Source organism: Anthonomus grandis (assembly GCF_022605725.1).
Source record: "Anthonomus grandis grandis chromosome 1 unlocalized genomic scaffold, icAntGran1.3 Chromosome35, whole genome shotgun sequence".
NCBI classification, from domain to species: domain Eukaryota; kingdom Metazoa; phylum Arthropoda; class Insecta; order Coleoptera; family Curculionidae; genus Anthonomus; species Anthonomus grandis.
This window is the reverse complement of record NW_026088429.1, coordinates 300,792-319,614: the sequence shown is the minus strand read 5'-3', so window position 1 is coordinate 319,614 and position 18,823 is coordinate 300,792. Positions and strand designations below refer to the sequence as shown.

The 18,823-nt window shown below is 32.5% G+C and overlaps 1 protein-coding gene across 1 annotated transcript in view; it reads left to right on the top strand.

The window, feature by feature from the left end:
- The first annotated feature begins 8,572 nt into the window (after window positions 1-8,572).
- The window catches only part of LOC126749402 (arrestin domain-containing protein 3-like), a 31,279-nt gene continuing 21,028 nt past the window's right edge, over window positions 8,573-18,823 (top strand). The window contains exons 1-4 of the mRNA XM_050459088.1: window positions 8,573-9,050; window positions 9,445-9,623; window positions 16,949-17,019; window positions 17,082-17,191. Coding sequence (XP_050315045.1) covers window positions 9,512-9,623; window positions 16,949-17,019; window positions 17,082-17,191 — 293 coding nt within the window. The 5' untranslated portion in view covers window positions 8,573-9,050; window positions 9,445-9,511. The remainder of the gene's footprint in view (window positions 9,051-9,444; window positions 9,624-16,948; window positions 17,020-17,081; window positions 17,192-18,823) is intronic.

The following is an 18,823-nucleotide window of genomic DNA, read 5'->3' as shown; positions in this document are numbered from 1 at the left end:
CTTTTTTTGTTAATTGATTTAATGGCTGTGCGATGTAAGCAATATTCTTAATAAACTTTCTATAGTAATTTGCAAAAGCCACGAACCTTTTGCACTCGTCAGCTGATGCATGTGTTTTTTCGGGGTCAGGTAAAATACCTTCAGCCGATATCATGTGACCCAATTACAATATTTCTTTTTTTAAGAATTCGCACTTGTTTGGATTAAGCTTAAGATTTGTACGTCTTAATCGTTCAAAATTCCAAAAACAATTAAGTCATCGAGATAAATAAAACATGGGTCGTAGTTTAAACCAGCCACTGCTACAGTCATAAGCCTCGAGAAAGCACTTGGAGCTTGGAGAGATTTTCATACCCATCGCTAGACGGTTCATTTGAAACTGACCTTTATCTGTAGTAAAAGATGTACAGGGTCTACTTTCCGGATGTAGTTCACACTGATAATATGCTTGTGCCAAATCTAGATGAGAAAAATAAACTGCTCCTGATAAGGAATCCAAAATTTCCGTTATATTTGGCAATGGAAATTGTTCGTCTTTAATTTGTTTATTTATAAGTCTATAACAACCCCAAACTTCTTATTTCCATTTTCATCTTGCTCTTTTGGAACTAACAGAAGTGGTGAATTCCATTCTGAATAAGCTTCTTCGATAATGTCGTCACGTAACATTTTATCAATGTGATTTTGAATCTCTTGTTTTTGAGCATGTGGGAGTCTATATGGCTCTACGAAAACTGGAGTAGCACCCTCTTTTTAAGTGAATTTTTTGTTGGTAGACGTTTGTTACAGATAAAGGGTCATTTTCAAGGTAAAATACGTCTGCATACTTAGCACACATTTTATCTATTGACAATTTTTCCTGTGCGTTTAATGATTTTTTATCAATTAAGTTTAAAATTTTTTCAACCCTTTCAACCGAGATGGCCTGCGGATTGAATTTAAAGGAATCGTAGTTCGATAAACTCTAGGCTGTTGGATAAAAATTTTTTAGTTTAATTTCTCTTTCATTAACATTCAAAAATCTAACAGGAATTATATTATTCTCTGGTTTCACAATAGCACTCGCTACAATTACCCCCTTACATACCTCCTCATCTAAAACTGAACATTCTTGCTTTATTCCTGTAAAACAATATTTTATTATTTCGCATCTTGGCGGAAAAATTGTATAGAATTTATTGTCTTTAGTTTCTAGTGGTAAATAAAGTTGTTTTTCATTGTGCCAGAATAAAAATTAAAAAAATAAATAAAAATTAAAAAAATAAAAATTCTTCATAGTTAATATTAACGTTAAATTTTGTAAAGAAATCTGAACCTAGCACACCATGTATAGTGTCATCAAACGCTTCTATTACAATGAACTCGTGACATATATTTTCATTGTTTATGTTTAATAAAATTTTTGCTGATCCTTGAGATAATGTGGAACCCGAGATTCCTTTTATGTACTATTTTATTTTGACTATTTACAATATCTCCTTTCGCGAGATACTTAAAAATTAAACAACTCACCCTCGCACCAGTATCACACAAAAGTAAAATTTCATTCATACCATACTCTAATGTAATTTAATCCACTCATACTATTTACATTTCTATAATCGAAAAAACATCGTTTCATTTTCTTGGGAATTATTTACGTTACTATTAGAAGTAACAGGATCTTGGGTATTTTCGGCAAAATACATCCTATTATTACCTGACGAGGACGATGCACGATTACCCCTATACACCGAACATAAACTAGAATTTGTTCTTTAATCTTGTTCTGATCTTGTTCTTTATACTGTGCCCTATAATAGGAATTTCACTACGGTCGGCGATTTTAATTTGGAAAAAATCCTCTACCTCGTGTCATACTATTGTTATTATTATGTCTAAAATTACTATTATTATTAGAGCTGAAGCCATTGTACCTATTATTATTCGCACGGTTATTAGGCATATCTCGGTTAAAATTTAAGTTTTGGTAACATCTTCCTCGAGAGTTTGTTTGAAATCAAGAACCCCTATGATTTGGACCTTTAAAATGAAAAATATTTCCTGATCCGTCTGAAGATTTGATTAACTCTTCATTCAGAGCCCCGTCTATTACATCCCTTAGGGTTTCGTAATTTCTTGCTTTAACTATGGTTTTTAGGTCGCGATTTCTTAAACCGTTTGTAAAAGTGTTAATTGCGGTTCTTTCGTTAATTTGTTTCAGAATGGGTACAGAATTTTCATCAACTGCCTGAGATAAAGTGATAAGTTGTTCAATTTTCTTGTCGTATTCTTGTATAGTTTTATTTTCCTGCTTGGTATTAACTAATAAAGTGTTAAGTGTAGTTGCCGATTGTTTAGTAAGCAAATGAACCTTAATATCCCTAATTAATTCGTTTGTCGTTGCGTATTGTGATTTTAATCTTAGTTTAGCATTTTGAGATAATTTTATTTTCAAAACATATTTAATTACTTTTCTAGTTAGTTTTCTAGTTTTTTAATAACATTTCTTTTCCATTATTATCTAACATGCCATTATAAAGCTTGTCAATACCATCGATTAGCTGTTTGGTCGTATCGTCCGTATCATCCATGTTAGGTAGTAATGAACAAGCGGTTTTTAAAACGAATTTTTCAGTCATGTTTAAGGGTTCTTTTACAATGTCTTTTTCAGATCCAGAATTAATATTTCCTACCTCTAATTTATTGCTGGCTATTTCTAACACACTAATTTTTTCACTTTTCTCTCCACTTGAGACGCTAACTTCATTACTCTGTTTTTCTAGGCTTTCTATTTCTTTTAATCTAGTTAATATTATTTCCCTACACAAACTAAATTTAGATTTAATATCAGCAGCTATTCTTTTGACATCTACTACGACTTGGTTATTATGAATGTTTTTGTTAAAGTTTTGTTTTATTTCTATAAAATTATTTTTATTAAGCTCATCTTGTAATTTTTTATTCCTATCTATTGAGGTTCTTTTTTCAATGTACTTTTAAACTTTTCAACTATATCTAAAAGCTCTATAAATTCGGCGCTCATAAGTTTAAAATTATTATAAGATAAGCTATATAACGATAAAAAAGAGAAGCCTAACCTCACATTTGAGTGTTTGTTTTGGTTTTTCGTCCGATGAAAATTAAAATTTTTCTCAGTGGATATTATTTCAATTGATGTAATTTATGGCACTTTTAGTGGCCGTAGTGTTGTTAAATGTGGATATATAGTTAGTTTTTTTGAGTGAGCTTCCAAAAGTTTTCAATCTCTTTGTAAACAATCCTAACCTCTTGTGGTGCATGCTTTGTAGTCATGTCAGGTAAATGTGCTGATTGCGATATCTCTTGCACTTTTAAGGATCCACCAAAAAATCCAGGTGATATCTTCGGATACCCTTGTGATTGGTGCAAAATTATTCGGTGCAAGAAGTGTTCAAACATAGGATCCAGTAAAGTTCGTGCTATATCAGCTCAGAGTAGGTCTATTCCATACATTTGCAAGGAGTGTGCCCCCAAAATCAAAAACTTATTTGAGATCGATACCAGAGTGACTCTACTGGAGGAACAAATTCACGAGGTTCAAGCAGTGACCAGGGTTGTTCCGGATCTCATGGCCTCATTAAAATGTCTCGGAGATGATATTAAATCCATCAAACATTGCTTCCATACTTCATTTGCAGAGCTTAAAACAGAAATGACTTCTGTTAAAATATCACTTGAACAGCACAAACCACCATCTTCTGAATCATCAGATATGGATACCTTACTTACTGAGATAAATGACCGGGCTGAGAGGGCCAGCAATATTATTGTTCATAATGTGTGTGAATCAAATTCAAACATGATTCGTGACAGGATTGAGGAAGACAAAAGGAAGGTGGCGGAGATGTTGGTATCGATCAAAGAAGAGGGAGCAGCTGGGGACATTGTTAAAGTTGTTCGACTGGGGAAACAAGTGGATAACAGGACCCGTCCACTAAAGGTAATATTCTCCAATAACAAGATCGCTAAGGATGTCTTGAAGGCTGCGAACATATCTTCTGGGCATGCATTCAAAGTTAAAAGTGACCTTACCCCCCTACAACGAAAGTGCTCGGCTAAGATTTTTGATGAGCTTAACAAGCGCAAAAGCGATGGCGAAGAAAACTTAACAATCAGATACAGAAACAATATGCCTTATATCACAACTAACAGACATGCTCAGAATCATCGAAAAAACTTGAAGTAGCCCCATTACAAGTTTTTTGTTTTAATGTAGGTGGCTTACGTACTAAACTTCAGGAATTACATAATAATATTATATGTTCTAACTACGATATCTTAATATTTGTTGAGAGTTGGCTCTCTGACGATTTTTCGGATGCTGAATTGGCTGTGAAATCTTTCAATCTGTTTCGCTGTGATAGATCGTCTCTTACAAGCAATAAGCGCAGAGGTGGAGGTGTATTAATTTACATTAGAGACTTTATAAATGCCAAAAAACTTAGATTACAGTACAATTCAGTTGAGCAGCTGTTTTTAGCTTGTAATGTGGGCGGGAGTAGTTTTGTAATTGGAGGGGTGTATATCCCACCTGGGTCCAATACGGATTCTTATGAGGGACATTGTCAGTCAGTTGATATTCTCAGGCAACAATTTTCAAACTCTGACTTTATTATTTTTGGTGATTTTAATGTTCCGGATGCTCTTTGGGAAAATGATGAGTTTGGAACTGTTGTTAGATGCCCACCTAACTCATGTGGATTAATACTTGGGGAGTTTTATTCTTACCTTAACTTTTTTCAAAGGAATTTTGTGCCAAATGATAGAAATGCCTTTCTTGATCTCACTTTTACAAATAGGAATGATCTAGTGGTGAGTGAAGCTGTTGACTGTGTTTTTGATAAATCTGTCTATCATAAGCCTTATCATTTTGAATTAACTTTTAACAATGGTAAAGAAAAAACTTTAAATTTTGTACAGTTCTTCTATGACTTTAGAAATGCAAATTATTTGGGTGTTAATAGTTATTTGTGTGGAGTTGATTGGGACCATGTTTTGAATGTAATTAATATTGATGATGCGGTTTCAGAGTTCTATCATATATTGAATATGGCTATAGCTTTGTTTGTGCCTCTTAAGAGATTCAGAACCTCGTCTTTTCCCAGTTGGTTTTCAGGGGAGTTAAAGTACTTGATCCAGCAAAAGAAAATTTCACATAAAAAATATCAGTCTAGTCATACTGTTGCAGACTACGAAGTCTTTTCAGATCTTAGAGCTAGGTGCAAAACTCTAACGGAGACTTGTTACCAGAACTTTATTTCAAATTTGGACCAGTTACTTTATACAAACCCCAAAAGTTTTTGGTATAAGTTTAATAACAGGAGAGCAACGAATAGGCTTCCTGATTTGATGACCTATAATGATGGGGAGTTTGCAGGTTGTGAACAAATTGCAGAGGGGTTTGCCAGGTTTTTTTCTACTGTCTATAATGGAGATAATAATGTCTTACCTTCTCGGCAGGCTGGTGTAAACATGACTATTCCAAATCCTAAATTATCTATTGGATTAATTTTTGATAAGATCTTTCGATTACCCCTTAAACTTAGTGCTGGCCCTGATGGTATACCTAATTATTTTTTGAGAAAATGTGTATGTGCCCTCTCTTATCCCCTCTTTATTTTATTCAGTAGGTCTTTAGACTTGACAGTTTTTCCATCCGAGTGGAAACTCAGTTTTATTACGCCTATATTTAAATGTGGTGCTGCTAATGAAATGATCAATTACAGGAGTGTGTGTATACAGTCTGCCATCCCAAAACTTCTAGACAGTCTTATTTATGACCAAATTAATTTTTATTGCAAAGAACTTCTGTTAAATGAACAGCATGGCTTCAGTCGTGGCAAGTCTGCTATTACAAACTTGTTGCTGTATCAGGGTGCTCTGTTAAGTGCTTTGGAGAGGGGTGAACAGGTGGATGTAATATATACAGACTTTTCCAAGGCATTTGACAGTGTCAACCACAGCTTATTATTAGAAAAATTGAGACTTTTTGGTTTTTCAGATTGTTTGGTGGCCTGGTTTGCGAGTTTTCTTTCTGACAGATTTCAGCAGGTACAAATTGGGGATGCTAAGTCGCATCTTATCAGTGTGACATCTGGGGTTCCACAGGGTGGTCATTGTTCTCCCCTGTTGTTCAATATTTTCATTAATGATATTTTGGTTTGCTTTAAAAATAGTAATTTTTTGTTATTTGCCGATGATTTAAAGTTTTATAAGGTGATCAGTTCAGAACAAGACATGGTTCTCTTGCAAGATGATCTGAATAGATTGTGTGAATGGTGTGTTGGTAACAGTTTGGCTCTGAATGTGGGTAAATGCAGTTACATTAGTTTCTACAAAAGAAACAAACGGGTAACTTCCTCCTATACTATTGATAATGTTAATCTTAGGTACACTGAAGTAGTAAAGGACCTTGGTATCTTTTTTGATGAACAATTGAATTTTAATACCCATGTAAATACTATTATAACTAAAGCATCTAAGGTCCTTGGTTTTGTCCTGCGCAATTGTAAGGATTTGTCGGTTGAAACTTGCAAAAGGTTGTACATATCACTTGTTGTCTCTTTGTTGGAGTATGGATCAATAATTTGGTCTCCTCTGTACATGAATAATTGTATGGCACTGGAGAGGGTTCAAAATAAATTTCTACGATTCTGCCTTTATAAACTTCGCATTCCAGTTCCTAATGACCATTGTTATGATGAAGCAATGAACTTGCTGAATATGCGGAGTTTACTTAAGAGACGCACTTGAGAATGATTTGGTGTTCATTTATAAACTTTTGAATGGCCTTGTGATTTGTCCCGAACTACTTAATAGGATTTCATTTAATATTCCATACCGTAATCTGAGGGCAAATCGATTGTTTTCTTTGCCTTATCATCGTACCAACTATGCTATGCACTCGCCTGTCGAAAGGACCTTGAGGCTGGTAAACTCTACTGGAATTGAAGTTTTAGGAATTTCCTTATTGCATTTTAGGAGTCTTATTAAGAGTTTGTAGGATTTTGTTTTTTGAATTAATTTTGCTCCATGATTAATGATTTGAAATACATTTGATCATTGTCATTGATAATAATATATTTTGTTTTTTCTTAGCTAATTTTGCATTGTTAATTGTTCTGATTTTGAGAGAATATTGTTACTACTTGTAAAACGGTTTAATTATCCTTGGTATTAAGATTAAGTCTGATAATTATTGTTAATTAGTAATTAGTGGTTAGGTAGTATAGCTTTTATTTCTTTTTCAAGAATATATATATTTTTTGTAATGGGGTTGATCCCCTGTATAAATAAATAAATAAATAAATAAATAAATAAATAAATAAATAAATAGATATACCCCAAAAAAATATATATATAATATGCAATTAAATAATACCTCTTATTATTAAAAATATAAAGTTGACTTACTACTTATTCTATATACATTTTATCGTTATTTAAGTTATAACATCGCCTGTAGTTGAGTCCCAGTGTTCTGTTACTCCTTGTATCCCTCGTTGCGCCCTAGCCGCATTGCGCAACTGCTAGGAACGTTCCCTCGGTGCTGGTCCCGGTGTGGAACGACCAGTTTTACCCTTTTTATGCAATCTCCTGGCTCCTCGCGATCTCTCTTGTTATTTGTGTTCCGAGAGCCCTTTTAGATTGTCGGTAGCAGTACCATCCGATGGCCAACACTAAAGCTGCTACACCCACAACTTCGATAACTTCCATGACAGAAAGTCCAGTACTTGTATTTGCTGTGTCCAGTACTTGTATTTGCTACCGCCACTATTTCCTGATTGAGCAATGATTATTTCCTCCTTTTCTTTAGACTGGCCTTTACCCATTGTTATGATCACAAAATAAACTAACAGAAGAATTCATGCACTTAAGATAAGTTCGTTTTCACCTAATTTTTACCACACGGGTTTTTGTTTATAATTTTGTTAGCACATAATTATTAATTTTTAAACGTTTCGCGTCACGCAGTAACTGGCAGGGTCGCCATGTAAAGGCTGAAATTGTTGAAATAGGTTTGAAGGGACATATCGCGCGACGTTAGTAAAACCACATCTTTTAAAGTCAAAATCTATATTAAAAGTTCAAACCAAAAGTATATATAATTACATCTATACACATTTACAAGTCAGCACCTTTTTTAGTATTTCACCACTTGCTTAATATAAAGACCCACTTACTTCCTAAGAGTTTGCAATTTAATGTACCAAATTATGACATCGTGTGGAGGTGCTAATAACCTCTAATATTATACTCGTAATATAGGATATTTTGCAATTGTCTAATTTGCTCGATAAACATCCGTTACACGATTGAGTGGTGACAGGTGTTTGGTAGTTTAAACCGGATTATCTACTTATTCAAATCGATTAAAGCTAAAGCGGTTTACGGGAGTTTATACATGGGAAATATGTTGAACCGATTTCCACTAAATCACTTTATGATGCTCGTATAAACTTGGTAATTGTCGGTTTCGTGGCACCGAATGCTGTGTGCATACCTGCACGGAATTAGAGAGGTGTCAGCCACGTGAGCTCCCGTTAACGTTAAAAAATATACTTATAAAAAACAACAAAAAAATAAATAAACGGTGATTTACTGTAGCCGGTCGCCTTAGTTTCCAACTAAATTAAATTAATTAAAATAATAAGAAAAGCAATTTTCCAGTTGCCTCATTCGCCTCCACCCTCGAAGACCTGCGATTTTCCAGCGATCAATAAATCCGCCGGAAAACAGCTGACAAACACACACACACTCATGCGAAAGTTTAATTTTCCAGCAGAGATTTTCCAGAATGCCGATTTATAGGCGAACGTGTAAACACGATTGAGTCGTAGGTTCCGAATATACGTCCAGACATTTCTCATAATAGTCTCATATGTGACCAGGAAAAGCCAAGAAACTTCGGAAAAGTTACGGATTCCTATATTTTCCCGTTTTCCAGGCACAAAATCATGTAAATTGAATCGTGGAAATGTTGTGTGTGGGTGTACGTTCACCTGTTATATGGCGTCTCAGGATTTAAGGTAAATTTTTTTTTCCAAATAATTTTTAATTAAATAGAAAGAGAAGTTTTAGGATTTTTTTTTTAAATTTAGGCCTTTATGATTAAATATTTTCAGAAACTTGTTATTCTTAGAGCTTATACCTATATGAAAAATAGAGTGCACTTATAAGTGGGTCAATTTGATTATTGTTATGACTGAATACAGGCCTTTCCAGGGATATTTCTAGAGTGTCCCAAAAGGGTTTCAACGTTCAGTACATTGGTAGTATGTTCTGAAATTTTTTTTTTTATATTGACGTCCTTATATTTACGAATCCGAAGAAGTATCAAAAGACAAAAAACATTTTTTTAATGGACAAAACCTAAAATTAATATATTTTTTTGTAATTTATGTTCTTGGACCGGATTTTCAGGTTAAACTGTTATAAAAAACCTTCGATAGCCTAAAACGAGGATTCCAACGAATTTTGGTGAAATATAATGGATTACATTCGTGAATTCGATATCCAGCTGGAAAGGGAATACTACTATGCAGGTGAAATTATTTGTGGAAATGTGATTTTGGATACTGTGGAAAATTTCAAATTAAGAAGTGAGTCTTATGTATATTTATAGTATTTGTATTGTAGGAGGGGACAAATGTTGCTTACTAATTTTTACACACTCATAACATCCATAAAATTTTTGTTTATCTAAACTTACATTATAGAGATTTAACATTTTTTACAGGAGTAAAATAACTAATTTGAGACACCCTTTATATTAATTTGAGTTTTTTTTTTGCAAAATGTGCAAAATTTTAATTTTGCATATTAAATGAAAAAATTAAGAAAACGATTTTGAAATTATTGAGTTTATTTAGGAGTTTTTATTAGGAGTCATTTTTTTTTAATTGATTTTGAAAAACTTATTTACCTAGTTTTTATTATAAATCTCTTAATCGCACAAGTATTTTTTTTTAAATTGGTTCTTAGCAATAAATTATACTAGTTTCCTAATGTATTATTATTTTTAATTAATTTTTAGTCTTCACCCAAAAAACTGTTTTGTGGACTATCATACAAATTACTTTTTAAGTTTAAGTTTTAAGTATTTTGCTAAGCATTTTGTAAGATATATAAACATATTTTTAAGTCTTTACTTATTTTTCTAATAGTAGCCCTTTATCCTACCGTCCTTTTAAAAGGACCGCCGTTTTTTCCAGAACTGGAAATTGAAAAAAAAATCATGATATTTTCTTGACTTATGGGACCTTCTATTGACCGTTTTTAAGAAAAAAATATACAAATTCGGAAAAATATAGTTTCAGGGTCAAATGGGTTAATGAAGATTTAATACATGAACATTTTTTATTATTTAAACATATTAGCTGCCTATCTTTAGTCGTTTTTAAAATATTCACGATAATTATCCTTAGATAATAAAATGTATAAATAAGAACCAGGAAATCTGCATTCTTAACAACATAGGTATCTTAATACCTTTTTTGTTATCAAGCAAAATATTTCACCTGTTTCTCTAAATAAATTTTTGACATTTTGGTGAGAATATCATTTTTGTATGTGTATTATCAGCTTAAGTATTCAGTTATTTGAATTATCGACTTTGCTTGTAAAAGAAATTTGGAGTTTTGTTTCAGAAATCTAATCTGAACGAAAATTGCATACTTATAAAATGCATTTTAGCAAAGACGAACTTGTTGACATGATATTTGTGTTGGGGGAATCTGAAAAGAATTGCCTCTTAGCCTCTCGAATGTATGGGGCGCGCTATCCTGATAGAAGATGTCCAGAAGAAAAATCTTTTAGAAGGTTACTAGCAAGATTTGTGGAGGCAGGGCGTGTTAGTTATCCCAAGCAAGATAGAATGTACTTATTAACGGTAACCTCACCTAAGATCCTCACCTAAGTCAGTCAAATATCGCAGCAACAGTTGGAATAAGTGAAAGATCAGTGCAACGAATTTTAAAAATAAATCATTTTCATCCATACTACATTCATGAACATCAATCACTTTTTGATAGGGATATACAAAACCGACTTGAATTTTGTACTTGGAGCAGAAATAAATTACAAAACAACCCCACGTTTTTTAATAATGTCCTATTTACGGATGAGGCAACATTTCATAAAAACGGATCAGTAAATAGACATAACTTTTATTATTATTCATCCGAAAACACCCATTTTATGCGGCAGATCGACTACGTCATCTCACTGGAGAAATGTACCTTCAATTTTTACAAAATGAACTGCCTAGATTACTTGCAAATGTTCCATTAATTACTAGAAACCGAATGTGGTTTTAACAGGACGGAGCTCCTCCACATTTTTCTCGAAATGTCACTGAATATTTAAATGTAACCTTTGAAAAAAAGTCGATTGGAAGGAATCGACCTATTAATTGGCCAGCCAGATCACCTGACCTAACAAAATTAGATTTTTTTTTATGGGGTTTTGTAAAAGGCTAAAGGCAATTTAAAAAAGATTCGTGTTTAACCTCCTTCATTAAATAAGTTATAATTTCTTTTCTGTTTCTTTTGTTGCATCCAAAATAAATTACTAGGTATCCCCCAACAGGTGCCAAACATCCAATAAGCTTTAACATACCCAATACATACATATTTAATAAACGCGACGATCGCCAGATATACCCATTTTACCGCAATAAATATTTTTTGTATTTATGTTTAAATACGCTTGTTGATACATTTTTAAAGTCCTCCGGAATCTGGTTGTAAATTAAATAAATATTATAAGAAAATGACCGCTGATAAAACATAGTGGTATGCAAAGGCGGAGAAATTAGACCTCTATGCCGGAGATTCAAAGAATGTACGTCAGTTCTATAGCGTATTTTATTTAATAGATACGAGGGGCGATTTAAAGTTATTACTTGGTGAAATACAGTAGCAGCATGCAGATTTCTACGATCCTCCATAGAAAGCCATTTGGTTTGTCGTAGCATGTAACTTACAGGATGGCCACGACGAATGCCGTAAATTAATCGCAAGCATGACTTTTGCACTCGCTGAATTCGACCTTTGTCGATAGAGTCTAAGCATGGACCATATACGACGTCGGCAAAATTAAAATGACTCAAAACCAGAGCGTCGCATAAAGTAATTTTTTGAGATGTTGAAAGCAGGTGTCTATGCGGAAACAGTTGTTTTAAATTAGAATAAGCAGATTGAATGCACTTACTTATATGCTGTTTATACCTCATATTGGTGTCAATGTGAAGTCCCAAATTGCGGAAACAAGTAGAATGCAAAAGCTTGTTTGAGGAAGCTTCCAAAGCCATACTCTGATGCAATACTTCGCGATTTTTGCCGAAAATCAAGAAGGTAGATTTAGACGCGTTTATTTGCAGATTGTGTTTTTCTGAAAAATCTATTAAGGCTTTTAGATCATCGTTTATTTTCTTGGCAGCTATTTCTTTACTTTCAGGAAAAAAAGGAAAGTAGAGTTGCGTGTCATCAGCATATAAATGAGCACTGCAATATTTTAAACAACTGGTGAGATTACTAGTATAAATACAAAATAAAACAGGTCCCAATATGGAACCTTGTGGAACTCCACATAACTGAAATGCAGTAGATGAAATGCCCTTATTCGTTTCAACGTATTGATTTCTATCGGTTAAATAACTTTTAATAATATCAATTGCGTCAGAGTCAAACCCATTATAGCCTAAGATCGCGTAGAGTAATGTATGATTGATACGATCAAACGCTTTGCTGTAGTCGATAAGTACTAAAGCAGTGGCCTTACCCTGATCAGTAGCTTCAATAATATCATCTGTGATCTTTAAAAGTGCCGTGGTACAGCTATGACCCGATCTAAACCCTGACTGAAATGCCGGTAAAATATTATATTTATCTAGGTACTCCCTAATTTGGACATTTAATATCTTTTCCATGACTTTAGAAAGAACTGGCAGAATACTAATAGGTCTTAAATCATTAAAATCGGAAATATTTTGCTTTTTTAAAAGTGGAAATATTTTTGAGACCTTCCAAACATCAGGAAAACATTTGTCTAATATACATGAGTTTACAATATTAGTTACAAAAGGTATAACTCGGTCCACACACAACAACAACATCTCTAGATTTATTTGATCCGCCCCGGTAGCAAGCGATTTAATCTCGAATAAATATTTTCTCACAATATCAGTGGACACAGTATGAAAATTAAATTTTGATAATATTTGACGCCTTTGCTTATTTTGATACAAATTTAAAAGATCTCCATGCACTGAATTGTTCTGCGCTGAGGCCTGTATAAAATGATTATTTATAGAATTGGGGACATTAAGATGATCGGGTAATTCGTTAACTTTGCCATTTGAAAATACATTAAGTTTCTTTAGCCTTTGCCAGAAAATCTTTTTATCTTTAAAACCCATAGTTACTATCTGTGCGAGGTATTGTTTTTTTTCTTCACGTATTGCAATGCTAGCTTGATTTTTAATTTGTTTGTAATAGTCCCAATTCAAATCAGTTTTAGTCTTTTGATATTTTTTGTAGGCTTTGTTCTTCAAACTTATCATTTTTTTAATGGTATAAGTTAACCATGGAGGTTGTTGTTTTTTTATTTTGTGCTGGGTTAGAGGTGCTAAAACGTCGAACAAATTTATCAAAAAATTATTTAAGGCAGCGACTTTTTCGTTAACTGTTTCCAAATAAATTATGTGTTCAAATGGGGTGACCTGTAAAAATTCGTTAAGCAATTCTCTATCAATGTTTTTGAGGTTTCGTGACATAAATTTAAGGTTTTTGTCAGTTTTTTTGTTTATTATGTTGCAATACGTCAAGAAATGGTCAGAAATTTCTAAATCGCTAATACCTGCCTCAAAGCTTGTTTCGTCATTTGGAATCAAAATTAAATCTAGAAGTGCAGATGATGTCCCTGTAACTCTTGTAGGTTCCATTATAACTTGTTGTAAATTTAAAGACTCTATACAATCATAAAAAGTTGACACATAATGATGTTCCATATTTAGAAGGTTTAAATTTACATCACCGCCACATATGATTTCCAAAGGCTGAAAATCAGCCAACCTTTTTTCAAAAGTCTGTAGAAAATTATTGATATTACCTTTGGGAGGTCTATAGAGGACACCAACCATATAATTTTTATGAAAAAATTTTAGTTGAAACCATAACTCTTCACAAGTTTCTTCACTAACAGAAACCATATTAGAAAATTGTAAGTTATTTTTTATATAAAAAGCCAACCCACCACCTCTAGTTTTTCTATCATTTCTTAAAATGTTATACCCATTAATATTAATATTCGATGATAAAATATTCGAATTTAACCAAGTTTCAGAAATTCCTACAATATCATAATCACCCTCATTGATAATTTCCTTTAGTTCTGCCAGTCGTGGCACAAGCGACCGCGCATTTAAAAAACATGTACGCAAATCCACCATATTAAATATTTAACAACAAAAAAAAATAAAAATTTTGAAAAGAAAAAAAAATGACACCTACCAAACGGATATAGAAACAAAAAAAAAAAAAAATTCTCCCCTTTTACCACAAATAAACAAAAAATATATATATGTATATAAGTAAGAAAATCTTAGAACTGCACTGAACTTAAACTATAAAAAAAAGATTTCGATGGTAAATACAAACCCAAAGAAACGTATTTGTTTATGGCCTCAGCTTATCCAATATTATTAACATCAATTTCGGATTTTATGGCTCTTTTCTTATTATTTACGTTGACAAAAATGTTACCACCGATAGTCCAGACAGTCTGTTTCCCAAATTTTTCTTTTGCAAGAAGCACCAACTCATACCTTGTTTTTGTTAATTCTTCTACTATACTTATTTGGCTTCCCTTAAGTTTTTTCTTTTCCTGAAAGATAGCATTACGATCCGTGGAACTGTTGAAATGAACAATTACAGGCCCGTTTTTGTTATTCTGAAATCCTCGAAATTTTCGACAAAAAGCAGGTTTAATATCCTTAATACCAAGTTTTGTTTCAAACATATTAGTAACCTGTGCCATAAGTTGTCCTTGGTCACGAGAGTTTCCGGGTAATCCATATACTCTCAGCTGATTTAGTTTGCTTCGCTGATCTAGTTCATCTATCCTTGCTTTATACTGGTCATTCTCCTTCTCAAGAAGTGTGATGCGTGTTTCCAAGTCATTCACCTTGCTCGATAGCTGCTGCATTGATCGTTAATTTTTTGCGACACTTTATCGGAAATTTTGTCTATTAAGATATTCAAAAATTCCGTATCCGATATAGTGCTTTTTACAATGTCTCGTACCATACCGTTGGTCAAGGTCTTGAGCTCGGTTTTTTGCCTCTCCGTGAATACCATTGTACTGTATTATGGTAAAACAATAAAAACAAGTGATTGTTAAGGTTTCTGTATCGAGAAATACACCACACTATTGATTGATACTAAATATAACTGTGCAACACTTTTCAATCAAAACAATTAACTTTAGCCCTTTAAAACTTGACTTTAAGCCGGAGCCACGCCAAACACGTTCAGTTTCTGTGGACGCACATTTTTAACTTGGAGCTTAAATGGAGCTTTGAAATTCGTAAAATATGATTGCTAACTACGAACACCCTGTATATGACAGAAGGAAACAATTTAAGTTAAAGTAATTCTCCATTCTTCTAGAATCCCAATTAAGTCCATTATTGACACATATATATATAAAATGTAATATTAAATTTTATATATATATAATAATAAAATTAAATATACATATTATACAAAATAATTTCCAGATATGCGCTATCAGGTCTCAACATTTTTTGAGAGGTTAGAAATTTTTAACGTTATTTTTTTAGGCTTTATGGAAGACCAACGCACTGCACTGTTGCAGGACCCTGTATTATTTCAGTTATAATTTTATCGTTTATTCGGGATTTAAATACATCTTTAAAAAAATGTAAATTAACCTACCTTTTTAATCAGTAGAAGTTCTTTTTAATTAGGAATTTTTTAATTAAGAGTCTTTTTCAATTATCAATAAATTTTAATTAAAGGACTATTCTTTTTAATTAATAGTAATTCTTAAATCATCAACAGCTTAGTTTTTTTAATTAGCAATCTTTTTTTAAACGTTAATTTTGAAGAAATCATTCACTTTTTTTTTAATTTAAAAAATACTTCTAATTTTCATATTACTTTATTAATTTTCATTTTGATAATTGAAGAATATGTAATTTACTTAGTTTTTTATTTAGGAGTAGTTTCTTAAGTCTAACTTTAATTAGGAGTTTTCAAATTTAAAATTTGAACGATGGTTTTTCAATTTCAATTTATTTTATTTTCGAGATAATAATTAACTTATTGTTTTAAATTAGCAAAATAGCTTTTTAAATTAATTTTAATATTGAGATATTAATTACCTTGTGAGTGAATTTTTACAATAACATTTTTTATTAAATTATATTTTTTATGATTTTTTTAATACTATAAATACACAAATTTCTTTAAAATCAAATATGTACAGTTTTAATTAGAATTATGAAAATTAAAACAGAAGTAAATTAATAAAAAATTTAAGAAACTATAAAATTTTTTACGTTAAGTTACAGCGTTGAAACAAGAAAAAAATATTTAAAAAAAATTGAAATTAAATATCTAACCAATAATAAATCTTGTTAAATAACATTTCCAACCAAGACAAATTATTAAATATTAAAATTGTTATTTTTTGTTAATTTGTTACGATTTGGAACTAAAATAATACATTTTAAGGGTTTTTATGGCTCTTAACGCAAAAACTATTACTCCCAATTAAGAACATTAAAATGCTGAAGAAGAGGGTCAAGAACACCCTTTAATTTGCATTTTAAAACCCCAATATCTCAATTCATCCCTTTTTTTTTGCATACAAAGGATTGATAAAATTCCCCTTTTTCCAGCCATAAGGGTAGTGTTAAGAGGGCGAGCACACGCGGAATGGAAAGTGATGCTATCTGGAGACAGACGCACGGTAAACCTATAAATTTCGATTTTTTTTTCTTTAGAAATAATTGAATTTAACCCTTATTTAAGGTGAAAGGTGACCAGTACTTTATGGATCAGAGGCAAACCATATGGGGCGAGAAGAACTTGGAAACGACCATTCCGATTTTACCTAGAGGGGTGCACAAATTCCCTTTTAAGTAAGAAAAAATAATCCCTTATATTTTATTATTGTTATTATTATTACTTGTAATAATTCTTTATCTACTTATTAGGCCTTTAAAGAACTTGAGTCCTTGAAAGAAATCTTTAAGTACTTCTAAACCTCTTCCAGAATTATTTAGAAAGAGCCCGAAGTTTGAAACTTTAATCCAGACATTTCATTAAATTATTTTAAGTGCCTGGAATAAAATAATTTTTCGGTAGCATTAAGTCTTTTCCAGGCATTTGCAGTGGCGAAGCGTGAACTTTTTTTTCGAGTAGACAAATAATAAAAATCGTTAACTAGAAAAAAATGTGTATTCAATATTATTCACTTTAATGAAATAGAGAATGAAAGCGCATGAAATATTAACTCAAAGAGAAAAATAATGTAGTGATATAAAAAAGAAAAAAATAATTACTACTAGCATAAAAAGATAGATAGATAAAAATAAATACAACTTACAAAAAAAACACACTAAAATACAATCGCCAATATCGAACAGTCGTTCATAAATAACCACTAAAAAAACCTGTAAGATGTATTGCGGCCGACCAGATCAAGCGTGTCCATAAACAATAACCCTCAACAGCATAATAAAATAGCTGGTCGACTTCGATAGGCAAAAGCTCGAATGTCTTTGCCGCGAGTGAATTTTGCATACGTAAAGGCGGGTACTCTTAACTACTACTTAAAGGTGTATCACGTAACGTATCTGAAACGGTATCAACCTACAAGTGTGTACGCCTCGTCTTCGTTTATGGCGTATCCAGCTAAGAGCTTTCGGATCCGCTCTTTTTAGCAAGAGATTCGCAGAGCTCGCAAAGAAATCACGCGGAAAATGTTATCCGAAATGGTGGCTTGTGCTGCGTTTATATTTATATACAACCTCACTGAAGATTATAAAAGGCCTCGTCGATTTTGGCAAAGTGAAATATACAGATAAAGAAATCGAACTAATTTAATATTGGACATAAAGTCTCAAGAGATCAGTGGACATTTCAAGAATTTCACGCGTATGGCATCTACAGATTTTGAATTCCTGTTAAATCTTATTGGATTTAAGATTTTCACTAAAGACACGAAGTTCAGAAAAGCTATAACAGTTCAAGACAAATTGGCTGTAACACTGAGATTTTTGGCAAGTGGTGATTTGTTTACTAGTTTGCAGTATGCATTTAATCCAAGCAAGTCATAAGCAAATTTGTTCCAGAAGTTTGTAAAGCAATCATTGACGTCGGCAACGTGAAGGTAAGATATTTTTATTATTCTTTAAACTATACCTATACCTAATCATTAAAGTCCATATTAAGTAACTCTGCAATTCACTATGCGGAGATGGCTGACAATTTGGTGATGGTTGTCCTAAATGTATCTGAATAGGAGATAGGGGGCGTTGAGAGTCTTTTGAAGACATCAATTGCTTTGTGATTGTAGACGCTCCGAAATACTTTGAGTATAGATGATCTGAAGCTAGCTGCTTTCGAGACGACTGTCGGGATGGCAGGTTTGAGAATGACTGGTTTAAAGATGACTGAGCCAGAGATTCTTGGCCTTGGGATTGCTGAGAGAGATGTCGATCTAGTTGAGTAGGAACATGTAACACATATCCGGATGTACTCGGTGCTGC